General features: G+C 51.3%; 2 protein-coding genes across 3 annotated transcripts; both read right to left on the reverse strand.

Moving 5' to 3' along the window:
* Positions 1-949: 949 nt before the first annotated feature.
* On the reverse strand, positions 950-5,821 carry dnaaf11 (dynein axonemal assembly factor 11). The gene is made up of 11 exons (XM_061295245.1): positions 5,007-5,821; positions 4,564-4,731; positions 4,388-4,465; positions 3,656-3,828; positions 3,428-3,588; positions 3,173-3,307; positions 2,561-2,638; positions 2,417-2,482; positions 2,259-2,328; positions 2,065-2,181; positions 950-1,995 (listed from the first exon to the last, which is right to left on the reverse strand). The coding sequence occupies exons 1-11, from the start codon at positions 5,014-5,016 to the stop codon at positions 1,900-1,902; spliced, it is 1,152 nt and encodes a 383-aa protein (XP_061151229.1). The 5' UTR covers positions 5,017-5,821; the 3' UTR covers positions 950-1,899.
* Positions 5,822-5,974: 153 nt separating this feature from the next.
* efr3a (EFR3 homolog A (S. cerevisiae)) lies at positions 5,975-17,515 on the reverse strand. 2 transcript variants are annotated; one of them, XM_061295242.1, is made up of 23 exons: positions 17,224-17,515; positions 15,472-15,548; positions 15,089-15,216; positions 14,788-14,938; positions 14,074-14,195; positions 13,567-13,716; positions 12,472-12,618; positions 11,146-11,224; positions 10,872-11,007; positions 10,071-10,238; positions 9,884-9,998; positions 9,707-9,758; positions 9,465-9,637; positions 9,249-9,324; positions 8,958-9,119; positions 8,743-8,874; positions 8,611-8,678; positions 8,406-8,533; positions 7,408-7,493; positions 7,072-7,120; positions 6,890-6,993; positions 6,766-6,815; positions 5,975-6,696 (listed from the first exon to the last, which is right to left on the reverse strand). In XM_061295242.1, the coding sequence occupies exons 1-23, from the start codon at positions 17,231-17,233 to the stop codon at positions 6,591-6,593; spliced, it is 2,469 nt and encodes an 822-aa protein (XP_061151226.1). In that variant the 5' UTR covers positions 17,234-17,515; the 3' UTR covers positions 5,975-6,590. The 2 variants fall into 2 exon arrangements, with proteins under 2 accessions (XP_061151226.1, XP_061151227.1); XM_061295243.1 differs by lacking the exons at positions 13,567-13,716; positions 14,074-14,195; positions 14,788-14,938; ... (1 more) ...; positions 15,472-15,548; positions 17,224-17,515 and adding an exon at positions 12,695-12,868.
* Between the last annotated feature and the right edge of the window lie 1,355 nt (positions 17,516-18,870).

The raw sequence follows: 18,870 nt of genomic DNA on the forward strand, positions 1-18,870 counted from the left end.
AGCTCACACGATTGATCCATCGCTTGATTGATTAGCAGTGATTGCCGAGCTGGATTTATGCACGCGCTTGTACATAAATCACAACGCGTGCACTTGAACGTGAGCATGTACTTGATGGAATAAATTGGGTTGGAAATTTTTACGGGCCGAATTGGACGAATGAAAACTCCTCGATCAGCAGGAGCGCGCTTCGGAGAACTGTCAGTCTGTAAAAATAATTAAGAAACATACATGGGAATTTTGGAAAAAATAAAATAGCGTGAGGGGAGAAGTTTGGAAATACATCGTTAACGTTCCAACAGTCTGTAGTGAGTGAGAAATGCAAGGCTTGCGTCGGCCTTAACGGGATTATGGGACTAAGCGCACATCTGCTCGGCCCACTACATTGTCGCCTTTGTGCTAATTAGCAGCAATGAAGATGACGGCTGCAAATGACCAGCGGCGGGCCGATTTCGGCCAACCCGACCGGAGGCTCTGCCAGTCCTCTCCAGAGCCACCGTCTCGACTTGGCGGACGAGGGCGCGTGACCTCCCTCCCTTTGGCAAGGAAAAAGTAGGAGGGACACGTCGAAAAGGGAGGAAGAAGAGAGGAAGGCAAAAAGAGATGAGCATGGTCCCGAGTGGTCCTTCCCGACCCGAGTGCACCTGCTGACTCAGCAATCGAGGATGATTCGTGTCGTCATGGCAACAGACACAAAAGCAATGAACTCCAGACGGGGAGCAGAGGATGAGAAGATGCGCATTTTTATTCCACGTTGTTGACCGACATTGGGTCGATCCGAGCAAACGACGGCTTTGATTGACCAGATCTCGAGATGTCATCGAGGACGCCCGCTCTCAAGCACAAAGCCAAGCGAGCCAGTTTTATTTTTCCCTTCTTCATGAGTTGAGCTTCCCGACGTCCCTTAAATGAGCGGCGGGACGTCGAGGTCGTCCACAAATGCCTCCGAGGGTTCCTCGTCAACGTCAGGAACCCGGCCAGAGGCGTCCAACGGCCCTTCGGTGGCGCGCCGGTGTGCCACCACGATGTTGGCAATGTCCACCCTTCCACCAGCGTCCACTTCCAGCCACTCGGCAACGCCACGCCCGCTGTGGAGTCAACCGGACGCAAACAGATGCTGGGTTGGGCGCTTGCTTAGCGACACGTGGCTCGCTCTTTGGCGGCCGGCCCAGAAGTAGGCCCGAGCCGTGACGGGATGTGTCCAACATGGCTGTGACGTTTGGGGGAGGGGCTACATGAAGACAATGGTCGACAATAAGCGGCATCAGGACGCCCTGAGCTGCCAGCGATTCGGAACGCAATTAGCGGTCGGGCGAGTCGCCGGACGACATCCCGACCTTGGAGAAGGTTTTGCGGCGCGCTGTGTCGGCCTTCACGACGACTCTAATTGAGTTTGAGGCGGCGGCGAGCGTCGTGAGCGTCTTGCAGATTCCCGCTTAGCGTCAGGGGAGCGCAGCCAGGTCACGGGGCCCATCTTAAGCTCATCTGCTGGCGTGCAGATAAGAGGCAGCGTGCAGAAAAGAGGCGGAGCGCACCGAGGCGCTTGTCTGCCGACCCACTAGCGCTATGCTGCCCAACCACCTGACCCGCTAGCGGGGTCGCACTTTCACGACATCCGGGTGGCTGCGAGGAAATCGGTGGAAACAAACATGGCGTCATCGATCCCGGGGTCAGCCAAAGGCAAGCGCTGTACTCATCAAAACACACCAGCAGTTCAGATGCTTGAGAAAGTCGCTCGATTGTTTCGCGCCCTCAACTTTGACCTGTCACGCCTGCACAGGCAGGTTTTGTTTGCTGCATCAATACTTTGACCTTGGTACGAACGCATGTGTGTATGGTTTAAAATCAATCTGATGGAATTTTGAAAAGTAGCCAAGCCAAACCTCGGCGTGTGGGACTTTACCTTTGTTTACTGTCGGCCGAACCGCGATGGGGGCGGCGGTCATCTTTGGACGGCCGAACGGCGCTTTTTGTCACCTCCAGTTCACCTTGAGCCTTCAAAGTAACAAGGCAACGAGCGAGAGTCAGAGTGGACCACTCGCGTGTGCGTGTATGTGTGCGTACCCTGGGCATGTGGAGCAGCAAGTGTCCTGTGGTCTGCGAGCGCCGGACCGTCGAGCTGTCGGGCTTGACCTCGGCCGGCAGAACCAGCTGAAATATCTGCACCGTCGGGATTTGGCGCTTAACAAGCGGCTTAGTCATGATTGGACATTTTTCCACAAATCACCACGTCAAAGGCCGACTTGCTCAAAACGTACTTTTCCTTTGACGGTGACTTTGACGTACGTTGGTTGCACGTCCACGTCCATCAGGGAGGTGTCCATGTGCCTGTGGGAGGAGCCAGGAGTTTACGTTTCCAAGCTTGCAATGAAATATTTGTCAGGCTCGGTGCTGTCGGGCTGCCAAATGAGCGCACCTGTAGACCGCCAGGTCCAAAACAATCCTCTTGTTGTTGTCGTCTTCCGTCAGAGAGAAGTCCAGCCTGCCAAGGCGCAAGAGTTCATCATAGTGTGTGTGTGTGTGTGTGTGTGCGTGCGTGCGTGCGTGCGTGCGCGCCTACTTGGGCTCATTGACATTTAGAACTCGTCCATCAGCAGTTATCAGAGTCTTCGGGAGCTTGACTTTCTTCTCGTTGCCTCTGCAGGGACACACACCACCGTCGGGTGAGCATGCTAGATGATGTATATGCTCGTGTTGCTGCTGGCTGGCTGAAGATGGGCAAGGTCCTTCACCCCTCGTGAGATGAGTGTTGTACGGCCATCCGTCACTCGCGCACTCAAACTTCAGTCATGAAAATGACAAGAAGGCAGCTGATGTTTCTTGGCCTCGGCTCGCCGCGCCTATTGCTAGCGAGATGGCCAAAGCGTCCGCGAAGGTCAGGGCCGCGGCGAGTGCCTAATGGCCATAATTCGCCGCCAGCGGTCACGTTGACAGCTCGCTGTCAAAGTCGGTGCCGAGCTGAGCCGAGTCACTCGCCGGACCGCAATCACACTGGATCACACTGGACATAAGAGGGCAGGCAGATCCCACAAGATGGCGGCAGCTAAGGTGTGTGGATGAATATGCACTTTGCGGAATAGGAAAGCAATTGCAGCCATTTTGCACGCTACTGCCATCTCCTGTCAGCTGAAAATGTCGGTTTTGCTCATGTACTGCTGGCAAGTAGACTCACTTGTCCCTGGCCGTCCGCTTGGCTTCCAGGCGGCGATGAGCCTCCAAGCGGGATTCCGGAGTGAAGGCACACGGCGTGTGCCAGAATTCCTTCTCGAGTCGCTCTTCGTCTGACTCGTTCTGCGGCTCAGGAGCACTGCGTGCAAACAAACGGAGTGAGGCCCTTTGAGCGGACCGCTTCCCCAGCAATGGTGGTCCGCCTCGTGAAATTGCGCTGCCCTGCCCTGAAAAAGAGCAATTCCACTCTCATACCCACCCATTTGGCGGTTCCTCGGCCTGCTTGGAGTTGGCCTCCTCCTCTTGGGCCTTCTTCCTCAGGTATTGGTCCTCCTGCTCCAGGATGCGCCGCCTCAGCTCCTCCAGGCCCTGATTGGCCACGATACGCTCCGAGCGCGTCACCTCGGTGCCGTCCAGACACTGGACACGGGCAACTTGCGTGAAAAGCCAACTCTGAACCCAAAGGCACCTTTGAAACCATCGTCACCTTGAGCTGGGGCAGGGTGGCGACCACGTACTTGCGGTAGCCTTCAAAGAGCGTGCAGGGGTTGCCCACCAGAAAGAGCTGACGTAGGTGCACGTTTTCTTTCAGGCTCTCCACGCTGCTCAGACGCCCCACAAAGTTGACCGTCAGGTCCAACTTTTGCAGATTCTCGCATCCTACACACGCACACGCACACTTTCAAGGTTTTCAAAGTAGCCACTCTGTTTTTTTTAGCTTTCCTTTTGTTGCAGAAGCTGCTTTCAGGTGAACTTCCTGGCTAGTAATTCGGTTTTGTTTTGTGCAATATGGCACGACTCAGCATTTTCTCGTCCTTTTTTCTTCTCCTAAATGCTGCCACACGTGCACCGCTTCCACGGCACATCTGTATTCCCTGTGCTAAAAGATGCGAAAGTGATGAACTTCATCTTCGACTGAGCGGCTATGCTGATCTGCAACCAAAAGCGATGCGATGCTGCCATCTACTGGCCTTTGTGGGCCATTACAATGCCTTAGAAAGTTGGCAAGACGTTCTTCCACGCCGTAACAAAACGCAATAAATTCGTCAGGTGGCAGTGAACGCTTGCAACAACTGATTGATGGTGTCCTTTCTTGACATTTGTGTTTTAGTGGCGTTCACAAGAGATCTTATTTTCTCTCATGTGCGTGAATTATGTGCCATCGCTCAGCTAGTAAGCGCATCAATTTGTGAAGCTTGTGAAGTTTACACACACGCACCTTGGAGGTTTTCAATGACTTCTATGTTGTTCAAGGCGAGGTTCAAGTATTCCAGCTTCTTCAGGCGGCCCACGTTCTCTGACCGGGACGGACACACACACACACACACAAACGCTGACTACTGTTGTAGGGCTTCTACGACACGCACAGGAGCAAACCCGAGAGGTGGCCCTCACCGATTCGTGGTATGAGGTTGTTCTGCAGGTAAAGGATCTTCAGATCCCTGCACCAGCGCTCGATGTGCTCGATCCTCTCGATGTCCTGCTGGTGTAGGGAGACCTCCTCCAGGGAGAAGATCTCACACTCGTTGTGCTCGGCGCGGCGCCGGATCAAATCTTCTGTGACTATGCGCACGGGTGAGGACTAGTTAGCAGTTAACTAATCAATACGCTGGTAATCAGCTTGAAAAGTGTAAGTCAGGCAATAAACTACTTGGTCTTGACTTCGATTGCATTGTAGAGGACTACTCGTCGTCTACTCATTAAATGACTTCGATTTTTGTTTTATTTTTGTAGCTAGCGTCAGCCAATCATTCACTTTGTCACCAATTAGTTTGTTGAATTAGTTGGTCTGTGTTGGATTAGACTATTTGGTTGAGGAGAGGAAAATGCGCACTTACTGTGAACCATCTTTCGTTTCCGATGTCCGGCGTTGCCATAGAAACCAACGCCGGTGCTGTATTCAGGTACATTAGGAAACACGAATATCAACCACGCTTAACATCTTCCAACCTGTTACCTTACACTCAAAAAGGCAGGTGGCTGCGGCTTTTATTTTCAAGTTGTCCCACAATACTAAGAAATATGCTGTTCTATTCTTTCTTGAAACGTTCCGCTGACAAGTTTGCTTATTCGGGCTTTCACCAACGCGCATGGAGACAAACAAACGTCACACACGCTACGTTGCTACTGCTCAAGAAACAACAACAAACGCGCTAAACGTCGCGTTTCACCGATGTGAGATCACTTCTGCATTGTCAAAATGTTTTCCAATTACCTGAGCTGGGCTTTGTTGAAACGTATGATTGCCCAAATTGCACTTACTGGGAAGGAAGGAGATTCTGTGGACTGATCTGCAAAGATTGTTGGTTATATATTTATATGCATATTTATGTTATATATCTATGCTAGTCAAGTAGATATGACAGCCATATTTGGAAATAGCTCAGTTCGCAGAGGATATTGTAGTCCAGACATCGTGTTGTGATTTTTAGAACAAGAGGGTTGTTCTATTTTTACTTGATGCTGCAGCATGTCGCCAGCTGTTACCATGGAAACATGCCTCGATCCTCTTCCATCATCTTTTATTGGTGTCAAAAACTAATAAAAAAAAAAAAAAAACTTCAACAAAAAAAAAAAAAACTCATGCACACACCCTCCGTGACATGATTACATGTCATCCTTAGGTTTTTCATTCTGCATTTTACTGAAATAGGCAAAAAACAAAAATCCATTTGGGCAGTCTCTCGTTTGGAAGCTCCCTCTCATAGCCAAACAAGGTGAGCTACAAAACAGTTAGAGGAAGAAGCCGAGAGAAGGCCGCTCGAATCAAAGCAATGTGCCAAGGAAGACGCACTTTGTCAAGATGGAGTGTCGAGTGAACTTTATTTCCGCAACATTGGCATGATTCGACCACAAACAACAAAGCGCTTTCAAAATAACGAGCGTCTATCGTTTGCTGTGAATGGACCAAAGGCGTCAAATCCAGACCAAGCCACGTGAAACAACGTTGCCGCCCCGACAACTGACGACGGACTTCCCGTCTTCCGCAATACAATCAAGTTGGCTGTGATTGAAAAATGGAGCATCGAGCGCTAAAGCAAACCACACTTGCTCGGCAAAATCAAGCGGATGGGCATCTGTTTCCTACTGCGCTTGATTGAGCGGACCCGTTTGCGGCGCCTCTATCGTTAACATTCATTTGGGGGCCAGATGGAAGCGTCCGCTTGCGAGAGAGAGTTTGCCAAACGTCCTCACGCTTGTGTACAGTTCTTTACTTTCTTGGGAGTTAATCCAAAGATGTAAATCCAAAGTTCTTTCCTTAGAAGGCCTAACTTCTTTTTTTCTCAGAGGTCATTTTGAATTCTGAAAGGTGCTCAAGGTTCTTTGACGCTCGTGAAAGTGCATGGTGATGATGATACTGCTCTTTCCATATGCTGTGATATGAGTGACAACACTACTAACGCCTATGTGTGGACGTGCGCTCAGTAGACGCAGAGGTCAGGAAACTTCATCTCGTAGATGGGCACCGACTGGTGCTGGGTGTGGCCTGAGGAAACTGACAGCACGCCGGATGGGCTTGGGGGAGGTCTGGGTGGGGCACGTCACGCCATGAGCTCATTGCGAGTCGAGCATCGAGTGATGATGTTGGGTACTCACCTGATGGTGAGTTCAAAGATGTGCGCCAGACGCTCGTGTAGCATGTTGGCCTACGTGGACACGCGAGGGGGGGGTGGGCAGGTTAGGTGTGCGTAGGCGCCGCTGTTAAAAGTGCTGTGAGTACCTTGGATTCGCAGTGCGCTGCGATCTCCTCAAATGGAGCTTTCTGGAATTTCTCCATCACCTGCCGGCGACGCTCGCGTTCTTGATCCTCCAGGACACTCGTGTCTGCACGCAGGCAATGAGGAGGTGTTCGCAGTCTGATGTTTGTCGCCGTTGTCTTTTAGTAATGCGTCGGCATCTTACCGATGGCTTTCTTCAGGGTCTCGAAGGTGATCTCCTCGGCCAGCTGCGACTAAACGCACACGCGGGTTTGTCGCACCATAAGAAAGTTAACGGCGGGACTCAAATCAACTTTCAACCATCAACAAATCAAGCAGAACAAACAATTCTGCTCTTCATTCTTTGCGGAGGAAGAATAGAAGACTGCGAGGCACCGTTGTACAAACATACTGTAGATGACAATAAGACTTGATAGAAGGGGAAACCAAGGTCGACTGTAGTCGACTTGCTCACTACCGCTCTCTGGTGGTAGAAAGTGGTCAGAGGATAGCCGTCGGCGTCTCGGGCGTAACGACTGACCTTGTCCGGCAGGTTGCTGGCCAGGATGTCCACTTGTAAGGACATGGTGTCCACAAAGCTCTTCCTCCGGGTCAGGCGCTCTTCATCTGCGGGACGGTGCACGGTCAGCGCTAACAGGTTGGCGGCGGTGACGCGGAGAACTCTGTGAGCGCTTCCCGTTGGCGCTACTTTTAGCTATGAGGCTAGCACAAGGTAACACAGGATAAAGGACTTTCTCCAACCACAACGTGAAAGAAAGAGTTCGTCAAATACTCACCACGACGCCACATGAGCCGCGGGTGGCGGGTACAAGTGTTAGCGGTGCAAACAGTAAGCAACTCAACAACACTACAAAGCTGCGCTTCTCAAACTGGGGTCCCCCCATAAACATCGCACCAAATGATGTGTATTGTTGGCTCGCCTTCATAGCCACACCTCCGCACTAAGAGATCCCGAGTGCCAAGACTGGAATACAAACCAAATATTTGGTAATTGGTGAGTTTGTCAAATGTCGATTTATTACTACCCGTTTTGTTTTGGAATGAAAAATGATTCGGAGACATCGAATTTCATTTCAAGGGCTATCGCCAAGCAGATAAAGGCAAAGTTGAGCAAAACCAAACGCGGCGATGATTGTCATCATCTCCGTCCGGAAGCAACCTCCAATGTGCAAATCGAATCAATTTGAGCTTGTTAGGTGGTTCTTGCTCGCCGGACCCCGAAGGTTTGAGAACGCCTATTTCAAAGGTCACGTAGGTGCTCTGCTTGGTGACTACAGTTGCTATGGTTACCTCTGGATGTCTGTTTGCACCTGTGCAGGATTTTCCCCACTGTGTAAAGCACTGACAGAAGAGGGAAACATCAAAGTCACGTAACGATTTTCAAAACAAAACTTCCGCTTGGAGCAGACCTCGCGCAAAATGGACAAGAAACTGGTGACCGGGAGAATGATGTCAGGATGGACAATTTGAAGAGGAGAGGAGCAAAAGAGAAGAGGACAAGGCCAAAGGTGACATTACCTGTGACCTGTGGCACATAGGGAACGTTGAGTCTGTCGGCATTGTAGCCAGCGCCCGCCAGACTCTCGGCCATGTCAGTGCTCTGGAAGAAGAGCGCCGCGTCGTCCCTGTCCAGGCAGTCGGGAAGCCTGTGCGCGCCACACCGAGAGAGAGCTCAGCGTGGGGAGGGTTGGGGTTGAGACAGAGAAGAAGAAGATGGACTTACGGGCACTTGTCACGGAAGACGTGCTCGGGGAGAAGGTAGGGAGCGTCCATGCTGCGCAGCTCGATCACCTGAAAGACGACAACAGCGGGCGTGGGCAGAGGTGCGGGCGAAGAGCCGGGCGGAGGCGCAGACCTTGCTGACGTGCTGGCAGAAAGCAGCGTTGGCGATCATCTGACTCAGGAAGTTGAGGTACGCCGCCACCAAGGCCAGCAAGCTACAACGCAGCCACACGGACAGAGTCTCCTCCGCGGACAGAGCCATGTCCTACGTGTGGGTACAACAGACACCCGTTTGAAAGCTTGAGCATGTTTGCATGCGGGCGAGGTGCGACTTCGGGTGGCGCAGACCTGCACCGCGACGGCCAGGCGGACGAGCTCCACGACGACGTCCTCATTGGCCAGCTCGATGGTGAGGATGGCGAGCGTGGTGAAGAGCAGCTCAAAGTTCTTGTGCACGTTGTCGTCCTCCTTGCAGCCCAGGTAGATGTGGCGGTACAGCTGCTGACCGTGCTGACACAAACACACACATAACGAGTGAGCCTCACTCCCGGTTTCCGCGCCTCATCACGACAGCGGCCGATAAGGAGCGACCTTTGGGGTTTCCGAGCGAATGGAGCAAAAAAGACCATAATGACCGACCTTCTTCATGAAGGCCACGTCCTGCTTGGAAATTTTCTCCCGCTTGATCTTTAGAGCCGCCACATTGGGGATGATCCTTGGGCACGCACACGGACATGTCCAAGCGGAGGGAAGGAGAGGCAGAAGATGATTTCCGACGTGTATTGCATTCGTCAGAAATCAAATCAATCGTATTTGGCAGCCGGTCGGAGGTCGGCGGCAAGTCGCGGGCGGCACCTGATTCCTCGTAGCTTGGCGCGGTTGTCGTGTCTGTCGATGATGTTGTGCAGGATCTCGAGCACCAGCTGGCGCAGCTCGCTGTCCTCCATCAAAGAGATGGAGAAGAGCGGGTCCAGGAAGGGGGACGGCAGAGCCCCCGACATCGACTTAGACTTGAAACCGGACGTCACCTGCAAGTAACGGCACCCAAATCAAGATGCGGAATAAGACCCGTTTTAATTCAAAGAGTGGTCTCTGACCATAATGAGGGAGCTGAGCAACATGGTCTGGATCCTCTTGGTCCCCTGATGCCTGAAGCCGTCAGCCCCGCAGGTCCCGGAAATTGAGAGGAAAAACAAAACAACGTCAACAGGCTGGAAATTCTGAGTAAAGTAGCGAGGTGGCCCTTCGAAGCGACGACAATCCTTGCGACTCACCCGATCTTGACGGTGTCCAGCGTGTGGCACGGCGTCCCGTAGACGGGCACCTTTCCCATGATGAACATCATCACCTCGGCCCTTTGGTAGTCGGGCAGGTTACCGCCGAAGAAACCTGTCGGAGCGCGAGAAAAGCGTGTCGGCTGGGCGTGCACACATGCGGGACTAGTCGTGTTCAACCGCGTACCGATGGTCTGAATGATGGCGTTCTGCACGATACGCTCGTCACTCTCCTTGCTGCGGCCTGACGAGGTGCTGGCGCCCGAGTTCCTGCGGGAGCCCTCGCCCAGCTCCAGGTCCACGCTCATGCGCAAGTGCTTCAGCAGCGTGTTGAACACCTCCAGCACCGTCGGCCCTGAACAAACGGCGCCGCCCGGTGGCCAGTGAGTGTCCAAATTGCGTGTATCGCGCCGACAAACAAACTCACGCTATGACCGCTTGCCTCTGAGGCTAGGCTAGGCTCGCACACGTTGGCACACGCTAGAACATGTTGGCACACGCTAGAACACGTTGGCACATGTGACATCAGGTCTGGGCAAACGTTTCTGCTCTCAAACAAAAACCAGAAATTTTGAGGAAAAACATTTCGAAATTGACTATTAACTGACGATCCATTTCTAATTTACAATTTTGTTCTCAACAAATTCAAATCTTATTTGCAACAATCAAGTTGATTTTCATAAAGCCCTGCCCGACGACATGTGGCCCTACGTTTGATGGCGTACCGAGCCACAAGTTAGGAGGGGTGGCGTGTTCGCTGTCCGCCGCGTCACCTCCTTTGCACTCTTGGATGCTTCCTGGCCGCCAGACATTTGGTTTATTTTGCCAAAATGCAGATGGGCAAACACACACACACACACACACACACACAAAAGCCGTGCCGGGCGACATAGTGGAACGTGTGGTGAAACCGCTGATGGATAGAATGACGTAGCTACAAGGCATTTTTCAGTCGACATTTTAGGTGCACTGTATAAAAGTGACTCACCCACGGAGCCTTTGGCAGCGATGGCCACCGTCTCGAGCAGCACTTGTACGATGCCGGCACGTACCCGAGGCGGGCTCTTGTTGTGGGCATCCAGGTGACCCAGGACCTGCTGGATGACGTGGTGAGAGTGCTGCGCCTGCCACGCCGCCAGGAGAACAACAACGTTGTCATTTCAAGCTGGGCTGAGTTTTGTCAGGAGCTCATCGTTCGCTGGCTAACGGCGGCTTCGTTGGAGTTCAAATGGGATTTTTGTGAGGAATTGCTGAAGTCTGACCTGGATGGAGTACATGATGATCCTGAAGCAGGAAACGGCAAACTCGTTGGGATCCCACAGGTTATGGTTGTCCAGGTGGCTGCGGACGCAAAAGCCTCATGTCACCAAGTCACGCGTGCGCGGGAAGTCGACACAAGGTCGCGCGCCGCAGATGGCGGACGACAGATCGGCTCGCCGACTAGGCCGCAGCTGCCGCTCGCCTCTCGATGAGGCCGACGGCAGCTGGCGTGATGCCTACCGCTCCCTGAGGTCGCTGGTGTTATGCGGCGGCCGTCCCGGAGGCTTTTCGACCTGTCAATCACGCACCCCGATTGTCACGCTGAGCTAGGCGGTGCTAAATGAGCGTTAGCTTCCATAGCCAGGCCTTACTATTGGCGGCGAAAATGACAAGAACAACAGCTTCATCTCCACACACCATCAGGTTCCCCAACAAATGACATCACAATGTGCACATTTTTCCCTTTGTGATCCCGCTCGCATGAATGTTGACACCGTGCAAAGCGGAATGGTCGCCAACTCCACAATTGGCGCGCTTCTATTGCCTTCAAAGATGAGTTTGACACCAAGCCGGCTTGTCTATCTTGAGACCAGCCAGTTTCATCAGTAGAAAAAAAAAGTCTCAGGAAGCCATACATGGAAATAAACTAACAAGCACAGAAAATCCCGCCAGGCTAAAACCGTTGCAGAATCGTCCACAAGGACATCTTGACGCTGTCAAGTATGACTCGCAGTGCATAGAAAAAGCACAGCATCCATTTTAAGAGGACCGACAAGAACCTCTATTAAGCTGCAGTCCGACGTGACGTCAATGTGAGCCCCCCCCCCCGGCCCTCCTCTTCCTTCCCTGCTTCTATTTATAGCAGCATCGCACCCCCCAGCCTGGCCAGTGACACCACAAGGAAGAAAAGAGAGAAGCCGTGCAGCCGTTCAAAGACTGCGAGGCGCTCAACACAACGCCGGTCGGCGTCACACACCAGCGATGCTTCGTGAGGTCGACCGCCGGAGGGCATGAGACCCCCAAAGGCCAAGACCAGGGAATTGAGCGTTCATAACGAGGCGAGACGCGCACTCAATGCCTTGAAAATGAACAAGTGGCATGCAAATGACCACACCTTTGTTTTCACTTGACATGACTCACAGCGTGAGTCAATCGAATGGCTGCAAGGGGGAAGTCATCACTAGTGTATGTGTGTGTGTGTGTGTTTCGCTTCCATGCATAGTTTACGAGTGTTTCCACTATGTGCAATCTATTTGATGTGTTTTCCGTAAGTGATTGCGACAGAGTCGCGTGCAACCCAGCAGCCCCAGCGTGTGTGTGTTACCCACACGAGTACGGGTCTGACGGCGTTGTTCATGTTCCCGTAGGCGGCGCGTCCCAGCAGTTCTCTGAAGCAGCTCTCGGCCAGCGCCGCCGGATTCTCGTTGCCGTCTTGACCCGACACGCACGGCGTGCTCGGATGCACTGCCCCCACCCTGACACACACATATATAAACAGCAAACGTGAGTTGGACCGCAACCATCAGTTTACTCACCAAATATTTTATTTACAATGGATCAAATGAGATGACATTTAGAGTCCAAAAGGACATCATTGAAAGCGCAGAATGGAGAACAGTCAGTTGGCGAATGGTTCGGTCTGAAAATCTGCCAAAAATGTCGCTCCTTGTGTTTTGGAAAAGACGCAAGCTTCGCATTAACAACGTCACGTTAAACAAAAGCCAGGACTAAGCGGAGGCTCGGAAGGGGGAGGGCCTTTTGCGCTGCCACTCGCTCCCTCTCTTGCGAAAGACCTCGTGCACCTTAAAACACATTCTTAGCCATTGTTCGAATGAGGTTTACTGATTTTATTCTTCAGTTGGTGGTTTAACTGGTATTGTGGGGTTATTTTCACTTTGGTAATGCGGAGTAGAGAAATTAGATGTCTCACAAGGACTAACAGCATGGGTGTACTTTGACCCTTGAAAAATATTTCACATGGCTGCCCGGGCAAAGGGCGCGGGCAGGCGAGGTTGTTAGGCCGGTACGAGCGTCCGATGGGAACGCCATTAAAAGTGGCAGATGGTGGCGGCCCGATCTCGGTCAGATAATTGGACACCGGTGACACACAGAGACGATCCAGTTGCGTGGGGAAATAATCACCCTTAGCCAGGGGAAAGCTGCCAAAGGAGGAAGACAGAAAAGAAGGCAGGAAAATGCCTAAAAAAAGATTTCTGTTGACATGGAAACGACTTCAGGAGAACGGCAAAAACAAACTCACTCAAAACGCCTCCATCTGAAATCATCTTTGCCCATTGAAATGACAGCAAATGCCAAAAACTAACTAACTAACTAAATAAATAGACAATCAAGTGGAAACATTTCTAAGTTGATGGCTCTTATGTTGAGGCGCCAGTGTATTGTGAGGAGATCTGTTGTGTTACCTCTCCATGTCATCAGAGTCTTGCATGTTGAAGAGCATGGACGGGATGAGTTTGTCCATGTGCTGCGGCTCCCAGATGATGGCCTGCAGCTCGTCGTTGACAGTCTTTCGGACCACCCCTTGCAGACCCTTGATGCCAGCCACTCGGATCCTGACGCCCGCGGAGGAAAAAGAAAAAAACAGTTGGGTGCAACATTAGTTGAAAAACATTCTCATTATGTTTGTATCTACATTTATCTGTCACGTGGAAAGAGCATAACAAAATGTTGAAATGAACAGAATGCTCATGACGCATTTACAGAGCTCGCTGATGAGGTCATCATTTCAAAAACATCGTGGACGAGAGCCCTTGAGGACCAGAATCCGTGACCACGGCTATACATCAATACCGACATACGACGCATCTCTCATTATAATCAGATGTGTCCATCTACAATATATGGAACTGTTCATGGACAGAATGTCTGTCCATCCTGTCATCGTTAAGCAATGACCAAGAGGTACCGACCTGGTCTTGGTGTCCGGGTCCTCGTGGGTGGAGTGGCACATGGCGCTGAACTGAGAGACAAAAAAGTCATAGCGGCGGTGGTAGGATGGAGTGTCTTCTTCAATGTTGGCGAATTTCACAAACTGCAGGGTGGGGGGCATAAAAAAAAAAAATCATCAGTGACAACTTCCCATGACCAAAATACACATACATATATACATACACACACACACATATACATAGTTCATATTGCTGTGGCACAAAGAGGAGCTGCTGCGAGAGAGCACTATATTTAAATAGCTGCTCTGGCTTGGTGCCTAATGAGCAGCTTCGGCCATCTCTTTCTTTTTCCTGTGCTGTGACGCATCAAGGATCCCACGCAAACTAGACGCGAGCACACATCCACACAGACGAGGCTGCGTTGTGAAGGAAGAAATTGACATTAACCCAAGAGTGAACCCCAAAGCGCCGCCCCGCCTCGAAGCTGCCGGCTCCTTCGTCAGCCTCGGAATACCACAAATAGAAAAGGGGCCGCTCGCCAAAGAAAAGCCCACTCATAAATAAAAAGCACCAGTGGTAAATGCTGCAGCTCGGCCTCCTGCTGGGATGAAGCGTTCACCATGGAGCAGGCAAGGAAAAAAAAAATCTTTCAAAGAGAGAACGCGAGGGAGCTCGCGCCTGGAATCCCCCTCCCCCCCCCTTGCACATTCTTCCGCATACACACGGCGTTCTCACCGAGTTGGTCCCCAGGACCTGCAGGTCAGGTTCCCTGGACTCCAGGAGCTTGGCCACCATGTGCAAGAAGCTCTCCACAAAGGGTTTGATGCTCTGCGAGTGACAAGCCATCAGCAGCTGGTCCAGGGCCTCCATGGCAATCACCACGTTCCTGAGCAGCGAGCACACACAGAAACAGCCCCTTTAGCTCTGTATGCACACCAGGCACTAGCCACAATGCTAAGGTAGCATCTGCCTCCTCCTCAGGCGTACGATGGTCCAACAACCCTCTTGGGCACCAATTGCGGCCCGTGCTACTCACCCGTAGCGATGGCGCACAACATCGCGGCTGAGGCGCTCGGCCAGGTACGCCCCGATGCGGTCCAACTTCTCCGGAGCCGACACGGCGTAAAAGGTCAGCTTCTCCATGTCCGACTTGCTCAGACCGTCCTGAGTGCGAGAACGGTACAGGGATGTTATCAAGAATGCTAACAATGCTAACAACAAATAGCTAGCACGGACTCGAGGTGCTTCCGACCTGCTTGAAAATATCTTTGTACCTGTAAAGGAAACTTCTTGTTTTGGAATGCACTTGACTTGGAAGGACATTTGAAGGCTAACAAGTTGGCTAGAAAATTAGTGTCAGCTTTGTGTGCGTGTGAGTCGGAAGGATATTTGAAAAACACAAAGAACGAGTCATCTCACCTTGGGGTCTTCTGGGAAGATGTTGTCCACCAGACGTTTGTAGCGAGGTCTGAGCGGCCCGCAGCAGCCGCAAACTCCTGCAACACCGATGCGAGTTCATTTGATTGCAAGAAACAACAAATTAGCTATTAAAATGGAACAAAAGAGATTTCATATGGAGGAGCGCCTGGTGGCTGTCGCGGTTCAATTTTCAGACTTTTGAAAGGCGCCGCCGCCAGAAATGTGCGTCCATCCAAACGGATAGCCACTAATTGCAATAGCACTTCCTCAAAGTCTGAACATTCAGCTCGAAGCTGGCACAGCTTAATGAGGCATGAAAGACAAGCTCAATGTCCTCCAACGCCCGTCAAACATCTGCTGGCCTGCAGCAGCAACATGAGCGTGCCTCCCTCCCTGCCTCCCATTGGTTGGAGCACCTGTCTGAATGCTGGCATCTGACCGAACACGCGTGAGTGGGTCAAACGCCTGAGACGAAAGCGCGGATGAATGGTCGCCGGCCACCGTGCTGGGAAGCTTCCACACTAAGAGGCACACACGCACCCACACGCCTTGGTTTTCACAAAGTAGATTCCTTGCCCGACTCGGTGTGCAGGAGATGAAGCGGCGCTCAGCCTGTTAGGCAGATGTTGACATGTCTCTCTCTCTCAGGAATCTGGCCCTCGGTCGCCCACTCTCTCTCTCTGCCCTCATCACGCTGTGATTGAAGCAGCAGTGCTCCGCAAAGCGCTAACGTGCCAATGGGCATGACCAACACACGTTCTCATGTACTCACTCGCACACAAAAATAGGACGCAACCAAAGTCTCTCCGGTCCAAATGCGGATTTGTGACTTGATCGGGTCGTTGTGTGAGGCTGGCCAGGGCAGCTTTGTTTCGTGTCTGCAGAGCTGGCAATCATTTGAGTCGTGACCTTTCCCAGACACTGATCCGTCTTCCAGGACAGGCCGACCAATCATTTCCGACAGCTTTGGCGCTCGCGGGTCGTACAGGTAGGCTCCGGGTTGAGTTCGCCACCCGACACTCATAAGAGCTGTTGGACTTTCCCAAGATGTCAATCGACCGGCAATTGCGTGCTGCATAATCGGGAAAGCCGTGATTTTTCCCAGGGGGTGATCCAATGTGTGGGGGTGGGGTCGGACCATCATTTATAGTCTACAACAGTAGTCCCCAACCTTTTTAGCACCATAGACCGGATTACTGTCAGAAAATATTTTAGTGGACTTTATTTAGTCTGTCTCACCCCAACGGAAGTGATGTAATAGATAAAAATAAGTAATAGAAAACGGACAAAACTGAACAGAATAAAAAATAGCACCCCAAACAGATCATAAAAGTATCTCTGCAGCACCTGGAGGGATGTATTACACTTTTCTACACTCCTGGAGACTCCAAATACACAAGAAAATCATTTTAAAAGCAAAAAAATGTAAGGTAGTTGACTTAAGTATTCAACAAGAAAATATCGGTAGTCGGAACCGCGAGTGGGATCGGAACTGATTTTAAACATGTCTAAATTCCAAGAAAAAGAGATGTTTACAAAGTGCTCTACATAGCGGTTCTTTTCCAATCGCGGCTGGTTTGGCACGCCTCCCCCGCGATAAACGGGGGTTCACTTTATGTCGAAATACGCCTCCCCAGCCGCGGGGTCCTTAAACGCACCACTCATATTTGATCTCGGACTTGTCAATCAATGCTCGCGTCCCCGTCCGAAATAGTAATCGCCAATCAAGTTGGAAATGTTTTCTGTTCTTACCTGCCGGCATATTGGTGTCGTCCAAGTGCCGCAGAAGCTGCGTGGCCAGCTAGTTAGTTAGCCTCCAGGTTCTCTGCCGCCACCTGGCATCGCAATGGCTAAGACAGGCCACCACTTCCGTGTCCTGACGGCACCCGACCCACCGTGACAGTCAGCACAGAGCGCAGAATCCGTCCGTCGCAAACCGAACCCGCTCCGCGGACGTGAAGCCTGCCCAGCGTTCGAGTTAACGTCCGAGCACGGCTACGGCTCACTGTGTGTGTGTGTGTGTATGTGTGTTGGGCGGGGGGGGCGCTTTTGGACGGTCACAAGACGGAAGCCGCCCGTCGCACTGACTTAAGACTTCCTTCTCGATAGCACAGCAACAGGAAATGTTTGAACGATGACGGGAATCTCAAAAACAGATGAGAAAAGAAACGAAAGAACCCCTCCACACTCTTGAAGCGCATGTCTCCCGAGTGACACTCAAACAAACCGAAGGTCCATGAATGCACCGTGATGGAACGCGCAGGTGTGGAGGGCGCGCGCGTGCGCGAGAGATAACTGTATGATGACGTCATCTAACTTTTTCTTTACTTTTCGTCAGTTTGTCGCATTATAAGTTGATTTATTGATTGATTACATGTTCATTACATCATTACATGATGTGCTCTCTTTCTACTGCTTGATTTTTATATGGTTTGTTTTTTCTTTCATAGTGAAAAGCTATTAAGTAGAATTCAGAAAATAAATGAGCTGTCGTCCGTCTGCCCAGAACAATCGGCAAAGGTGGAAGTGTGGGTGTGCATTTGTCTCAAATGAAGTAATTTTGTCCTTGAGGATTTCTTTTGGGACGTTTCCCCACAAGTTCAGTGTCGAGGCGAATTAGCCAGCACCCTACCACTAAAAATAGCAGCAGGCCACAGCGTAAAAGTCTGGTTGCTCTTTTTAAGCTCTTAAAGACCTTTCAGACTTACGGCCGGTGAGAGGATTGGACGCGACTCTTCTTCAAGGCAAATGAGCAGGGCTGTAACTACATAGTTAAAACGATGACCCCAAACTGGACTCTGGTCTTGAAATGGATCAATTGTCATCATATTGTCCTTTACTGCCTTGATTGATAGACTACAATGTTTTTCTTGATTGCAAAATACAACATGAAACAAAAGACATGATTGTCTAGAAATATGGACTGAATATGAATTGTTTGTCCACCTAGCTATCTGATTGTCTAGAAATATGGACTGAATATGAACCATTGTTTGACCACCTAGCTATCTTCTGTCTTTGTCTTTAATAGTGTTCATTGTGCCCTGATATTGACTGGCGACCAGTCCACGGCGTTGCCCCCTCTGGCTAATGAGGACAACCGCTGTTGCAGACGGTCGTCCGAAATAACATTGTCTGACTGGAATATACTGCTATTTATGGCACAAAGCTGTCATTCGCTTGCCACGGTTGCCACGGTAACAGGTAATGAATGGCGCAGCGTCGGCGGGGGGTTACTTTTCTTTCTTTTCATCAGGTTGCCGTTGCCATCCAACGGGAAGTCAGCGGGCGTTGGAAGATGAGGCAACCCATCCCTACCCAACCCATCGTTTGACGCCGAGCGGGACAATGCGCCTGAGTCGATACCGCTACTAATCTATCTTCCCGGTCAAAGTGGCA

Source organism: Syngnathus typhle, linkage group LG13 (genome assembly GCF_033458585.1).
Source record: "Syngnathus typhle isolate RoL2023-S1 ecotype Sweden linkage group LG13, RoL_Styp_1.0, whole genome shotgun sequence".
Lineage (NCBI taxonomy): Eukaryota > Metazoa > Chordata > Actinopteri > Syngnathiformes > Syngnathidae > Syngnathus > Syngnathus typhle.